Source organism: Austrofundulus limnaeus, unplaced genomic scaffold (genome assembly GCF_001266775.1).
Source record: "Austrofundulus limnaeus strain Quisiro unplaced genomic scaffold, Austrofundulus_limnaeus-1.0 Scaffold42, whole genome shotgun sequence".
Taxonomy (NCBI): domain Eukaryota; kingdom Metazoa; phylum Chordata; class Actinopteri; order Cyprinodontiformes; family Rivulidae; genus Austrofundulus; species Austrofundulus limnaeus.
In genome coordinates this window covers 337,369-350,623 of record NW_013952444.1, presented here as the reverse complement: position 1 = coordinate 350,623, position 13,255 = coordinate 337,369, and the positions used below count along the sequence as shown (strand labels likewise).

The following is a 13,255-nucleotide window of genomic DNA, read 5'->3' as shown; positions in this document are numbered from 1 at the left end:
CTCCACACCATTACGTTTTTTTTTTGTTTTATTTTTTCTTTTTTGTGAAGAGAAAATAGAGAGAGAGAAAAACAGAGAGAGAAGTAATTAGAAAGATAGAAAGACTGAAATAGTGATTAGGATTATATTAAATATAGGCCTACACCAACAAAACACAGGACCACACTCCCAACATCTGTCCGCTCGCCTGAAAAATAAATGGATAAATACATAGAGGGCATATATAAAAATACACACATACCCATACATATATAAAGATATACCAATACTTTTATCAGTACTTTTACTTTTAATACTTAAGTAGATTTTGTGTCAGAAATTTACTTTTGATTCTTAAGTACAAAAAATATCAGATACTTTAAGAGTTTTACTCAAGTAATATTTTTAGAGAAGTCATTAACTTTTACCAAAGTATTTTTATAAGATACTTGTACTTTTACTTAAGTATCACTTTGAGGTACTTTTTACAACACTGATTTTTAACTAAGAAATAGAAGTGTCCGTTGAGATGCATCAAATAGATCACATTGTGTTTTAAATACCTGCTGGTGTTTGACAGTATGAAGAGTCAAAATTTAGACAAGTCTTGGTGCAACTTAAGGGGCAGAATTTTTTATTTCTGAAGTACATAATTCCATTTTAAAATTTTGCTTTATTGTGGTGTCAGAAAAAGCCTTGTGAGCACGTCAAAAACACGCCCTGAATATTTTTAATTTAGCATAAATTAAAAATAAAAGTGTTTTGATGCAGCAAAGTTTGTCCTGTTATTGCTGTATTTAAATATAAGTCGTGCACTCAGATGTTCATCGTTAGGAGTCACCGTGAATGCTCATGAAAGTTTGAAATGACCTTCAGTTTACTGTACGCTTCTAAAGGAACTGAAACAACAGTGTAGATAGACATAACAACAGTGTAAATAGAAAGTTTCCATACTTACTTTAGAAAAGAGGAAGCTTTTCTGCAGGGACCCAAGTGGTGAGATGAGCTAAAAGAATATAATAATAATAATGTAAATGCTTCTCTACCTCAAAATAAGAATATTGTGTGTAAAAATTAATAAAGTGTTGACTTTACTAGTTTGTACTTGAGAAAGGATTTTCAATAAACTAAGAAGCTCAATGTGTGATTATTTTTATCAACTTGAAAATATCAAACTTTTTTTCTTGCCAAATTGTCAACCTAATCCAAAACTGTTTGTGCACCATTAAGAAGACAGACCACGGTGTACAATCTAATGCTCATAGATAAAATAGAAACAAGTACACGAATACTAAATAAGTACATAAACAAACAATTAGGGAATTAAACAAGTAAAGAGCGAGTCTACTAAATGTGTTGTAATACTTTAAATTGGCCACATGGGGGCGCTGGAACGCCGCAGCTCACCTGGACCAACAAATTAGATCAATTATGAGTTGCCTGATTTTAAATGGTTTCTTTTCTCTTTATTTTATTTATTTATTTATTTATTTTGTCACATAAGTTCTATTTCACTTTGATTCACAGTGATGTTTTGTCGTTTTCTGTAAACGGGAAATTATCCATTTATTCCCACCTCTTCGGAGCGCGCGCGCGTGTGCGCACAGAAATGTAGGAAGTAACTTGAACTTTTTCGAGACTAAGAAGAAACTACGTCAAATGTCTCGGTGAAGCTGAAGAGCAGGAGGTAAAACAAGACGAAGGAAAGTCTTGAGGAAACTATTTCACCACCATGGAAAACTCTTCATAGGGACGTCAAGTTTCCGGGTTTCACCCTTTTTTTTTTTATCCTGGGGAATTTCAGGTGAGGAAACTTTTTTTTTCTCCTGAAGTGGCGTGATTGTAGACTTGGTGCACAAGTCTTCCTGTTAGCTTAACTGTCAGCGTGCTTTGATTTTCTCTCTCTTTTTTTAGATGAAATGAGCCACTTCTTGGACAGGTGAGGTTTGATTTGACAATTAATTCAACACCTGTTACTGTTTGTCATCTGGTGACTGTGTGGAGTTATGTTGGGAATAAAAGAAGGATTATTACTGTTAAAATAACAAAAATAGTCAGTTAAATACATATTTCTGTGGGGTTTTTTGTACTCTTAATTCATTTACTTCACAATAAAGTGGTGATTTTGCTCTCTTTGTGTGTGACTCTCCAGAAAACAGTGTAAGTTATGCTGAGGCCCACCTCCGAGTATCAGGATGAACACTACGCATGGAGCTGGGACCCCCAAGCCAGATGAGGAGACTCGTGTTGTGCAGATCTACCCCACACTGCTCCAAGAGCCAGAAACCCACTTTCCCCTGCAGCTCGGCATCAGGGACACGGCCAGGACGGTCATCCGCAACGCCGTGGTCACCCTGGGCCTGGACTCCAGCCTGAGGTACGGGCTGCTGGAGGTCAGGGAGAGCGGCGAGCGGGAGACGCCCCTGGAGGATGAGGACTGCCCTCTTTTGCGAGTCCTACTGTGGCCCCCAGAGGCGCAGAAGTGGCACCGCCGGAGCCTCGGCTACTACTTCGCCCTGCAGCGGAAAGACGACGACGCAGCGAAGCGATTAGAAACGGACCTGGAGGACTCCGATGACCTTTGCAACCTCTCCACGGTGACCGAGGACACGGTCCTGCAGGTCTTACGCCGGCGCTTCTACAAGCGTAAAATCTACACCTACATCAGCGACATCCTCGTCGCCGTCAATCCCAATAAGTTCCTACCTCAGTACTACAACCCCAAATATGTCAAGATGTATGAGAAGCAGCCGCTGGGCAGACTGAGCCCTCATATATTTGCCGTAGCCGATGTGGCCTTCCGCGCCATGCTGAGCAGGCAGGTGAACCAGTGTATCGTCATTTCTGGTGAGAGCGGCTCGGGGAAGACTGAAAGCAGCAGCTACCTTATTCACTGCCTGACAGCCATCAGCCAGAGGACCTACTCCAACAGGCTGGAGCGCACCATCCTCGGGGCCGGGCCCGTATTGGAGGTAGGTGGCAGGAAGCTGGGGCAGCTGTTGAAACCACAGTCATGCATGAACATCACAGTATCCTAAACCTGAAAGTAGGGATGTCAGGTAATATCGGCCTACTGATATTATCGGTCTGATATACAGTGGGTAAAATAAGTATTGAACACGTCAACATTTTTCTCAGTAAATATATTACTAGAGGTGCTAATGACATGAAATTTTCACCAGATGTTGGTAACAACCCAAGTGATCCATACATACAAAGAAATCAAACCATAAATGTCCAGAAATGAAGTTATTTGTAATAATGTGGAATGGCACAGGGAAAAAGTATTGAACACACTTACTGAAAATTATCTAATACTTTGTACAAAAGCCTTTGTTGTCAATGACAGCTTCAAGACGCCTCCTGTATGGAGAAACTAGTGGCATGCATTGCTCAGGTGTGATTTTGGTCCATTCTTCCACACAAACAGTCTTGAAATCTTGAAGGTTTCGTGGACCTCTTCTATGAACTCTGATCTTTAGTTCTTTCCATAGATTTTCTGTTGGATTCAGGTCAGGTGATTGGCTGGGCCATTCCAGCAGCTTTAGTTTCTTTCTCTGAAACCAACTGAGAGTTTCCTTGGCTTTGTGTTTGGGCTCATTGTCTTGCTGAAATGTCCAGCCACGTTTCATCTTCATCATCCTGGTAGATGGAAGCAGATTTTTATCAAGAATGTCTCTGTACATTTTTCCATTCATCCTTCCTTCAATTATTTGAAGTTTGCCAGTACCATATGCTGAAAAACAGCCCCACACCATGATGTTCCCACCTCCAAACTTCACTGTTGGTATGGTGTTTTTGGGCTGATGTGCAGTGCCATTTGACCTCCAAACATGATGTGTATTCTGGCATCCAAACAGTTCAATGTTGGTCTCATCTGACCAGACTATATTCTCCCAGTATTACACAGGCTTGTTTAAATGTTGTGCAGCAAACTTTAAAGGAGCTTCAACATGCTGTTTCTTCAGCAGTGGAGTCTTGTGTGGTGAGCGTGCATACAGGCCATGGTGGTTCAGTGCATTACTTATTGTTTTCTTTGAAACAAACGTACCTGCTAATTCCAGGTCTTTCTGAAGCTCTCCACAAGTGGTCCTTGGCTCATGGACAACTCTTCTGATAATTCTTTTCACTCCTCTGTCAGAAATCTTGTGAGGAGCACCTGGTCGTGGTCGGTTTATGGTGAAATGATGTTCTTTCCACTTCTGAATTATGGCCCCAACAGTGCTCACTGGAACCTTCAGAAGTTTAGACATTCTTCTGTAACCGATGCCATCATTATGCTTTGCACCAATAAGGTTGTGAAGGTCTTGAGAGAGCTCTTTACTTTTACCCATCATCAGATGGTTCTTGTGTGATACCTGGTCATCATTTGGGACTGAACCAGCTGATATTAACTTGCACTGACAAGGGGCAGGCTTGTTTTCTAATTACTGAGAGAGTTCAGCTGGTGTCTTGGCTTTCCATGCCTTTTTACACCTCCCTTTCTTCATGTGTTCAATACTTTTTCCCTGTGCCATTCCACATTATTACAAATAACTTCATTTCTGGACATTTATGGTTTGATTTCTTTGTATGTATGGATCACTTGGGTTGTTACCAACATCTGGTGAAAATTTCATATCATTAGCACCTCTAGTAATATATTTACTGAGAAAAATGGTGACGTGTTCAATACTTATTTTACCCGCTGTAAGCATAAAAATGTAAAATCTCTATATATCGTTATCAGTTTTTTATTCGTTTTTAGCAAGGTTTGCTAGTTTGTGAAAAGCAACTGAGTCAAAAGCAAGGAAGAGGCATGGATGGAAGTAGTTTTTTACAAAATATTCTGCAGGATGCGTGTAAAAATATAGACTTTTTCAATGCGGCCAAATAATCCACAAAGAAACAGGTACTGGTTTTGGAGCTCTTCATCAAGCGAACAAGTCATTCCTCTGAAATTTATCAGGAGCCATGACTAAAAATTAGTAAAAAGAGAAGAGAAAATAAAATAAAACCTTCAGAAAGGATGAAAAGTCAAAACCACTTTAAAATATTAGAAGAAGTAGCTAGTTTTAAACAACAAAATGGGGTTAATAAATGCTTGCGGTCTAGAGACGTTCACAGGTGTGCAATTGATGACATCATCAAACTGGATTATCTCAGGGAGAGCATGATCCCAAATATCGTTTGAGACAAAATGGTAAAAAAAAAAACATAAATATGGCACCTTTCCCCTAACTTCAGTTATATGGTTTTTATTTTTGTACAAACAATGTTTACCTATGGAGTATCAAAAAGCAGGCGTAATGACCCTGACAGGAGATATGTGATGTCACCTTAATATCTGTTTTTAATATCGGAATCGGAAATTTAAATGTTGAGCAGTATCGACAAAAATATCGAGCATCTCTACCTGAAAGTAACAACTTCTGGTTTAAATAGCAGGGAGTAAAAAAAGAGGAGCATCTTTTTTCATCTCTGTGACCTTTTTAGAAGTGTGTAAAGTGTGTAAAGTAAAAGATTTGAGAATTATAACAGTGAAACCCCATTTTGTTGTTTAAAACTATCTGCTACTTCTAATATTTTAAAGTGGTTTTGACTTTTCCTCCCTTCTGAAGGTTTTATTTTATTTTCTCTTCTCTTTTAACTAATTTTTAGTCATGTCTCCTGATAAATTTCAGAGAATTGACTTGTTCGCTTGATGAAGAGCTCGAAAACCAGTACCTGTTTCTTCGTGGATTATTTGGCCGCATTGAAAAAGTCTATATTTTTACATGCATCCTGCAGAATATTTTGTAAAAAGCTACTTCCATCCATGCCTCTTCCTTGCTTTGACTCAGTTACAGTTGTTTTTCACATACTAGCAAACCTGCTAAAAATTAAAATAACTAACTTTTTTTCCCCTCTCCGGTCCATGGGAAAGTTGACTTGCATAAAACCAGTCAGTGGTTCAAAAATGGTTTTGAGCTGCTGTGTTAAGCCATTAATCTCTGACCTTTGAGTCATTCGGGTATAAAAAAAAAAAAAAACTCCTAAACACAAGGAGTGAACCAGAACAAAACACTTGGCAAAGAATCAAATTTAAATAGGATTGGTAGGTACTTTTTGTTCTGTTCTTGTCATAAGAGATATAATTTCTTTATATTTGTCCAGTTAAACCTGTGGAAAATATTTAAAGATTACACAGTTTGGTGTATAAAATAGTATTTTAGCACCAAGGAGGCAAATACCAGAGTTTTTATTAAACTTACAACCGATAATTGACTGTTTCAGGCTTTTTCTTCTTCTTCTTTATTTTTGTTCATCTGCTGTTGATAGTTTTTTAAAGTTATACTTCTTTTGTTCTTGACTTGTCCACTTTCCTCACATCTTATAGCACAATGCTGTCATGTATGGCTGCACAACATATCAAACATATGGGCATAAACTGCAATAATCGACTCAAATATTTGCATTTATGCGTTTTCTCCATCATGCTGAAGCTTAAAGGATTTGACCAATGAAATGGAGCTTCTCACGTATTTGGCCAATCGGATGCATCTCTCATGTCAGAAGCCCACCCCCTACATAGATGTGGGTAGATACCAAACAACTAATTAATTACAAAGACAGAGAGCAAGAAAAGTGAGGGGTAAAAAAAGTCTCTTTTTTGGAGATATACTTTTTATAATTTATTTAAAAAATAAGTGTTAAGTATTTAGAGCATCAGAACATGCTTTATGAGATGTTTTAAAGTCATTAAAAACTGTTTTTGCATTCATATGCAAGTTATATCATCATCACAATATTAAGCACTTTTATCACACATCGCAGGTTTTCCTAATATCGTGCAACACTACTGTCACAATCAACCGCAAGAATTGCACCGAAAATAAGTAGAAGCATCAAAAACTTTTCAGAAAAGCTGAAGAATTGGTGATTAAGGTATGTTTAAAAGATCACACGATTTTCAACCTCGAATTGGTTTGCTTTAAAACGTTTTGCACAGAGCGTATTGACCCGAACCAAATAGTTTGTTATCCAAAATAAATGCACACACCGTTTCCTGTCATGGGAAATAAACCCGTGTTGAAGTTCCCTTTTTATAGATCGTATCACAAATCCAGCCATGAAATAAACAGGACGGGGTCTGTGCTTTTAGAGGCATTTTTCTCATAAAGAACCAAGTCAAGTGTTTTAAACAAGCTGAACAAATGGTCCTGCTGCAGTTTAAAGCAAGTACTACTAAAAGGGAAAACGACTGGTTTTTAGCAGCATGTCAAACATGGCAGTATCTGACTCATGTTTGCTGATAAATGGATTTTTTTTTTCCAGTTTAGTGGCATCAGTGCTGAAAAACCAACATTGGTTTCATATCCTTTTTGTAGTGTCGCTCTTTCATTTCTGAAACTAAAGAAATTGCTCCTGTGTGTTTTTAAAAACAGGCTGCGTGCATCGACACACTGCGCTGCGATGTTAACAGTAAAGAGTGTTTTGTTAATCAAATATTAATGAGAGAGGCTACAAACATTTGAATAGGAAGAAAGACACCTTGTGGCGATAACATTATACTTGCTTATGTATTTTTTTTTTTTTAGTAGCTGAGAGTCATTTCCAACGGAAACCTCAGGTGTTAACCGATGGCTCGAGATCTGTTTCTGAAACTTTGCTATCAACAATTAGACTCAACTTTGTCTGTTAGCAAAATATCTTATGAACCACTGGATATATTTTAATGAAACTCACAGAAAATAATTGCTGATTGTACATTAACAGCTCATTAAAATTTAAAGTAAGCCTGATTCAAGATGGCCACCTCAGCCAAGTGACTTTAATAAACACAAAAACTGCTATAATTAAATCAGTTTTACAGATATTCAACTAAAAGTTTCTGTGGTAGTAGCTGAGAGTCATTCACTATCCATATTCTGAGCTCTGCACAGTGCAGAGTATCTTTACTTAAACCTTTTGGCATTAACTGTCAATGGCAACATTGGATGTCTGTTAGCAAAATATCTCATGAACCACTTGATGCATTTTAATGAAGCTCTCAGAAAATGATGACTGGATGTAAATTTACAGCTGATTAACTTTTGGAGTCCGTCCAATTCAAGATGCCTGTCACAGCCAACTAACTATGGTGTACACAAAAATAGCTAAAATTCAGTCAGTTTTGCTAATTGTGTTCTAAATTCTATTGTGATGGTAGCTAAGAATCATCCATATGTAATAATCTGAGCAGTAAAACATTATAAGATCATTTTATTTGAAATTCCTGCCATAAACTGACAGTCAATATGCATTTCTTCAAAGAATGCTAGGCCTTTCGTTTTTACACATTCTTCCCTTTTTTGGATTCGTTTCGAGATTTATCCTCAAATCAGAAAGCAACAAATGCCAAGCAGTGACTGATAATTCATGTTTTGACACGTTAACGTTTGTTTTGGGTGTTATCTTTGTTGTCCCTGTGGTCATCGTATCAGATTTGTGCCACATTGTGTGTCAGTGAGTTACAGGCACGGTGTCTAGGCCTGTCTCCTCGTGCTGCTTCGCTCATCTGTTGCACAACTCCGCACCGATAACTGACATGAAACTGGGCCAAAAGCTGTTTTAGCCTTTTTTTATTTAAGGATGTGCACAAAATCATGGCTGGATTTCAAGAAGTTGTGCAACAATTTTTGTAACACAATATATAATTTATTTTAATGGAACAGGTTTTGTGTTTTTATGAACAGATCCAGAAGTTAAAAACGTGATGTTTCACCTTATTTACTTTGTGGTTTTAGGGAACAAACGAACTCCAAGCTGCTGTGGAGACAGTTTTATTTCTGTTGTTAAGCTTTATCTTTCCATCAGTTGAGCTGCAAACCTGCTATACAAAAGGTTTCAGCACACCCTGTTACTGATTACACAAACAACCCTGAGAGACCAGGAATTAGACGGTGACTGAATTTGGATTCTGCTCATTAGGCTTCTGGTTTGAGTACGTTTCCTGTTTGAGTTTCTCTGAGGTTTTTATTTTAAGTAACAGATTTAGCTTGGTGGAAGTGTGATTTGTTGACGCGTTCGACTTTGTCAACTTCCCTTAAGATAAATCCAGTCTGAAACAGGAATGCACATCACATTCCTTGTGCCTTTTAGTGTTCACACTATTGACTTTTTTCTTCTTCTTTTTCCATGTTTGATTTTCAGTATTGAACACGTCAACATTTTTCTCAGTAAATATATTACTAGAGGTGCTAATGACATGAAATTTTCACCAGATGTTGGTAACAACCCAAGTGATCCATACATACAAAGAAATCAAACCATAAATGTCCAGAAATGAAGTTATTTGTAATAATGTGGAATGGCACAGGGAAAAAGTATTGAACACACTTACTGAAATTTATCTAATACTTTGTACAAAAGCCTTTGTTGTCAATGACAGCTTCAAGACGCCTCCTGTATGGAGAAACTAGTGGCATGCATTGCTCAGGTGTGATTTTGGCCCATTCTTCCACACAAACAGTCTTCAAATCTTGAAGGTTTCGTGGACCTCTTCTATGAACTCTGATCTTTAGTTCTTTCCATAGATTTTCTGTTGGATTCAGGTCAGGTGATTGGCTGGGCCATTCCAGCAGCTTTATTTTCTTTCTCTGAAACCAACTGAGAGTTTCTTTGGCTTTGTGTTTGGGCTCATTGTCTTGCTGAAATGTCCAGCCACATTTCATCTTCATCATCCTGGTAGATGGAAGCAGATTTTTTATCAAGAATGTCTCTGTACATTTTTCCATTCATCCTTCCTTCAACTATTTGAAGTTTGCCAGTACCATATGCTGAAAAACAGCCCCACACCATGATGTTCCCACCTCCAAACTTCACTGTTGGTATGGTGTTTTTGGGCTGATGTGCAGTGCCATTTGACCTCCAAACATGATGTGTATTCTGGCATCCAAACAGTTCAATGTTGGTCTCATCTGACCAGACTATATTCTCCCAGTATTACACAGGCTTGTTTAAATGTTGTGCAGCAAACTTTAAAGGAGCTTCAACATGCTGTTTCTTCATCAGTGGAGTCTTGTGTGGTGAGCGTGCATACAGGCCATGGTGGTTCAGTGCATTACTTATTGTTTTCTTTGAAACAATCGTACCTGCTAATTCCAGGTCTTTCTGAAGCTCTCCACAAGTGGTCCTTGGCTCTTGGACAACTCTTCTGATCATTCTTTTCACTCCTCTGTCAGAAATCTTGTGAGGAGCACCTGGTCGTGGTCAGTTTATGGTGAAATAATGTTCTTTCCACTTCTGAATTATGGCCCCAACAGTGCTCACTGGAACCTTCAGAAGTTTAGACATTCTTCTGTAACCGATGCCATCATTATGCTTTGCAACAATAAGGTTGTGAAGGTCTTGAGAGAGCTCTTTACTTTTACCCATCATCAGATGGTTCTTGTGTGATACCTGGCCATCATTTGGGACTGAACCAGCTGATATTAATTTGCACTGACAAGGGGCAGGCTTGCTTTCTAATTACTGAGAGAGTTCAGCTGGTGTCTTGGCTTTCCATGCCTTTTTACACCTCCCTTTCTTCATGTGTTCAATACTTTTTCCCTATGCCATTCCACATTATTACAAATAACCATTTCTGGACATTTATGGTTTGATTTCTTTGTATGTATGGATCACTTGGGTTGTTACCGACATCTGGTGAAAATTTCATGTCATTAGCACCTCTAGTAATATATTTACTGAGAAAAATGTTGACGTGTTCAATACTTATTTTACCCGCTGTATCTCGTTCCGCATTTTTTTGTGCTATTTCAGCAATTATTAAATCAAAAAAATTCTGCTCCTTCTGGACATTCCAGCTATGAATTCTGATATTTCAGCAATTTATACATTAAAAGATCTTTAACTTTTTCAGCCATGTTTTTCATAGTTGAAAATGAATGGACCTGCAACATCCTTAAAGCACTTTAAAATAGTCAAATATTCACTGTATTTTTCACATTTTGTTTTGGTTCTGCCTTTTTATTTCTTACTACTCTGTGCTGTCAGCTTCCATCTGCTTCTATTTTACTGAATTTAGCTTCCCCCACCCCTTTTTTTAACTATCATTTTGACCTTTTCTGCTATTTTTCAGGTAATTTAATCTTTTTCTGCTTCTTTCAGCTGTTTTCTGTGTTTTTAGCTAATTCGAGCATTTTTCAGCCAAATCCACATTTTTGTGATAATTTTAGCTTCTTACTCCTTAATTCAGCAAACTTCTATTTGGGTTTATTTTGACTAAATTCAGCAATTCTTAAGACTTTTTTTTTTCTGTTTAAGGCAATTTTTTTAGGTAATCGGAAAAAATCTTTCAGCATTCCTCTTCATTTTTGCAGGAAATACAAATTCTCTAGTTTAAAGGGCTTTTTTATCTAATAAAGATCAAATCCTGTTTTTTATGTATTTTTTTAATCCCAAATTAAAACTTGTTTCCTCATTGTTTGAATTCATTATCTCTCTGCAACGAAGTGTGTCGATGGAAAACACTCCAAGAATGATCTCATGTTGCTGGACATGTAAACAAAAAAAGGCAGCACTCAGAGTCCATCAGGTGATTTCACCCTGCTGCTCTCATTTCTGCTGCTGCTTGTGGGACGGACTCATTGTTTTGTGTTGGAGATCGGGAAGCTCCACGGGGGGAATATTGCAGGGCGTTGTCTCTAAGGGAACACCAGTAAGAGAAGAGAAACGCACAGAGAAAAAAAAAACATGCCAGAACAGGCTTGGCCAGGTCTGCTGCTGGCAAACGAAGAAAAAAATCAAACCCTTACTTTCTCTCTTTCTGTTTCAAGCTGCTGCTTTTTTTTCTCACTCCCCCTTTCACACAAGTGCTTTACTCTAAAGATCATAAATCATGACTTTTCAGTGTCTGAATTTCTGAATTATATTATTTGTAAGAATTAATGGCAGGTAAGCCATTAATTTGGAGATGGTAGCACTGACAAAAATCCAGGTGAGAGAACAGGAAGAGGCAGAGCTGAAGATGGTGAGGTACGAGATCATTAGAGGTACGGCACAGTTTGAACAACTTTAATGACCTTTTATGGCCAAAAAAAGTCTGTCAGAAAGGTTTGTATAATTCTTTATAAAAATCCAAACAAAACCCAAATCTTTTGGATTAAAGTGACAATTTGCTTAAGTCGTTTTGACGTCTAAACAAAAGATGGCTTTCAGCAGCTTGTGTTGCGGTTATTTATATACATAATAGAAGTGAAATTGACATAGTTGAAGTTCTGAAGTTCTTAATACAGTTCATGTAAAAGAACATAACTGTCTTACATAACAGGCTTTCAAAGAGCTGATTTTGTTTAAGTTCAGATTAAAGCTTCACTTTATAGAACGAGTCGTCAAACTCATTTTCACCGACGGCCACAAGAGCATTGGGGGCCTTCAAAGGTTTAGTTGTAATTAACTTTGATGTTTCGTGTTTAACTTCAACCAAACATGAAACATCGTATTCCTCCTCTCTTTGCTACGGCTGAGCACCACTAACAAACAATAACTGAGCTGTGCGTGGTGTTTCATGTATAGAAACAGTGTTTGGCACATCCTCTTATAAACACTGAAAAGTATTACGTGTACGACTGTTTAAATGTGAAATAAATAATACAGAAATACTATTAAAAGTAAAAGTATGAGAGTTTTACTCACTGAGTCGTGAGTAGCTGCCATCTTGAATTCTGAACTCTCCCACTTTATGACACAGACTTTCCAATTGAGGGGCATTCCAAATTTATGACTTGTAAATGGTAAATTCCCATTTCCCAGTACAAATGGACTCAGAAATAGTATCCCGCCAAAAGGAGGGGAATAGGACATTTTACACATCCAATTTTGCTAGCTACTTTTAAACCCTGTCCACGTCCACCTAGTGGTGAGATGACATAACTTCGTGGGTAAAATATTTAGCATGCAATATGGGAAATGAAGTTTATGGTCAATGCAGGCTTTAAAGCAGAGTACACTTATTTCATGACATTAATACATCTTTGACGCTCTCACAGGCCACAAATTGGCAGGCTTTGTTTGACACATGTGTCATAGATGTTTTGATGTATGACTGACGTTGGAAACGTGCCTACAAGCATTTCTGTCTATTTTAATTAAAATTTATATTGCTTTTGTATTAAACAGGCTTTTGGCAACGCTAAGACAGCTGAGAATAACAACTCCAGCCGCTTTGGGAAATTCATCCAGCTCAATTACCTGGAAAGTGGAGTCATCAGAGGGTAAAAGCATTGTGTCATTTTAAAATCTCCAATTCATTTAGTGAATTCTTAATCTGTTC

General features: G+C 37.7%; 1 protein-coding gene across 4 annotated transcripts in view; it reads left to right on the top strand.

Moving 5' to 3' along the window:
• The first annotated feature begins 833 nt into the window (after positions 1 to 833).
• The window catches only part of LOC106516860 (myosin IXb), a 33,140-nt gene continuing 20,718 nt past the window's right edge, over positions 834 to 13,255 (top strand). The window contains exons 1-4 of one of the 4 annotated variants that reach the window (XM_014007422.1): positions 834 to 1,783; positions 1,894 to 1,918; positions 2,132 to 2,951; positions 13,102 to 13,196. In XM_014007422.1, the coding sequence (XP_013862876.1) occupies positions 2,175 to 2,951; positions 13,102 to 13,196 (872 nt within the window). In that variant the 5' untranslated portion in view covers positions 834 to 1,783; positions 1,894 to 1,918; positions 2,132 to 2,174. The remainder of the gene's footprint in view (positions 1,784 to 1,893; positions 1,919 to 2,131; positions 2,952 to 13,101; positions 13,197 to 13,255) is intronic. The other 3 variants (XM_014007421.1, XM_014007419.1, XM_014007420.1) reach the window with 3 other exon arrangements.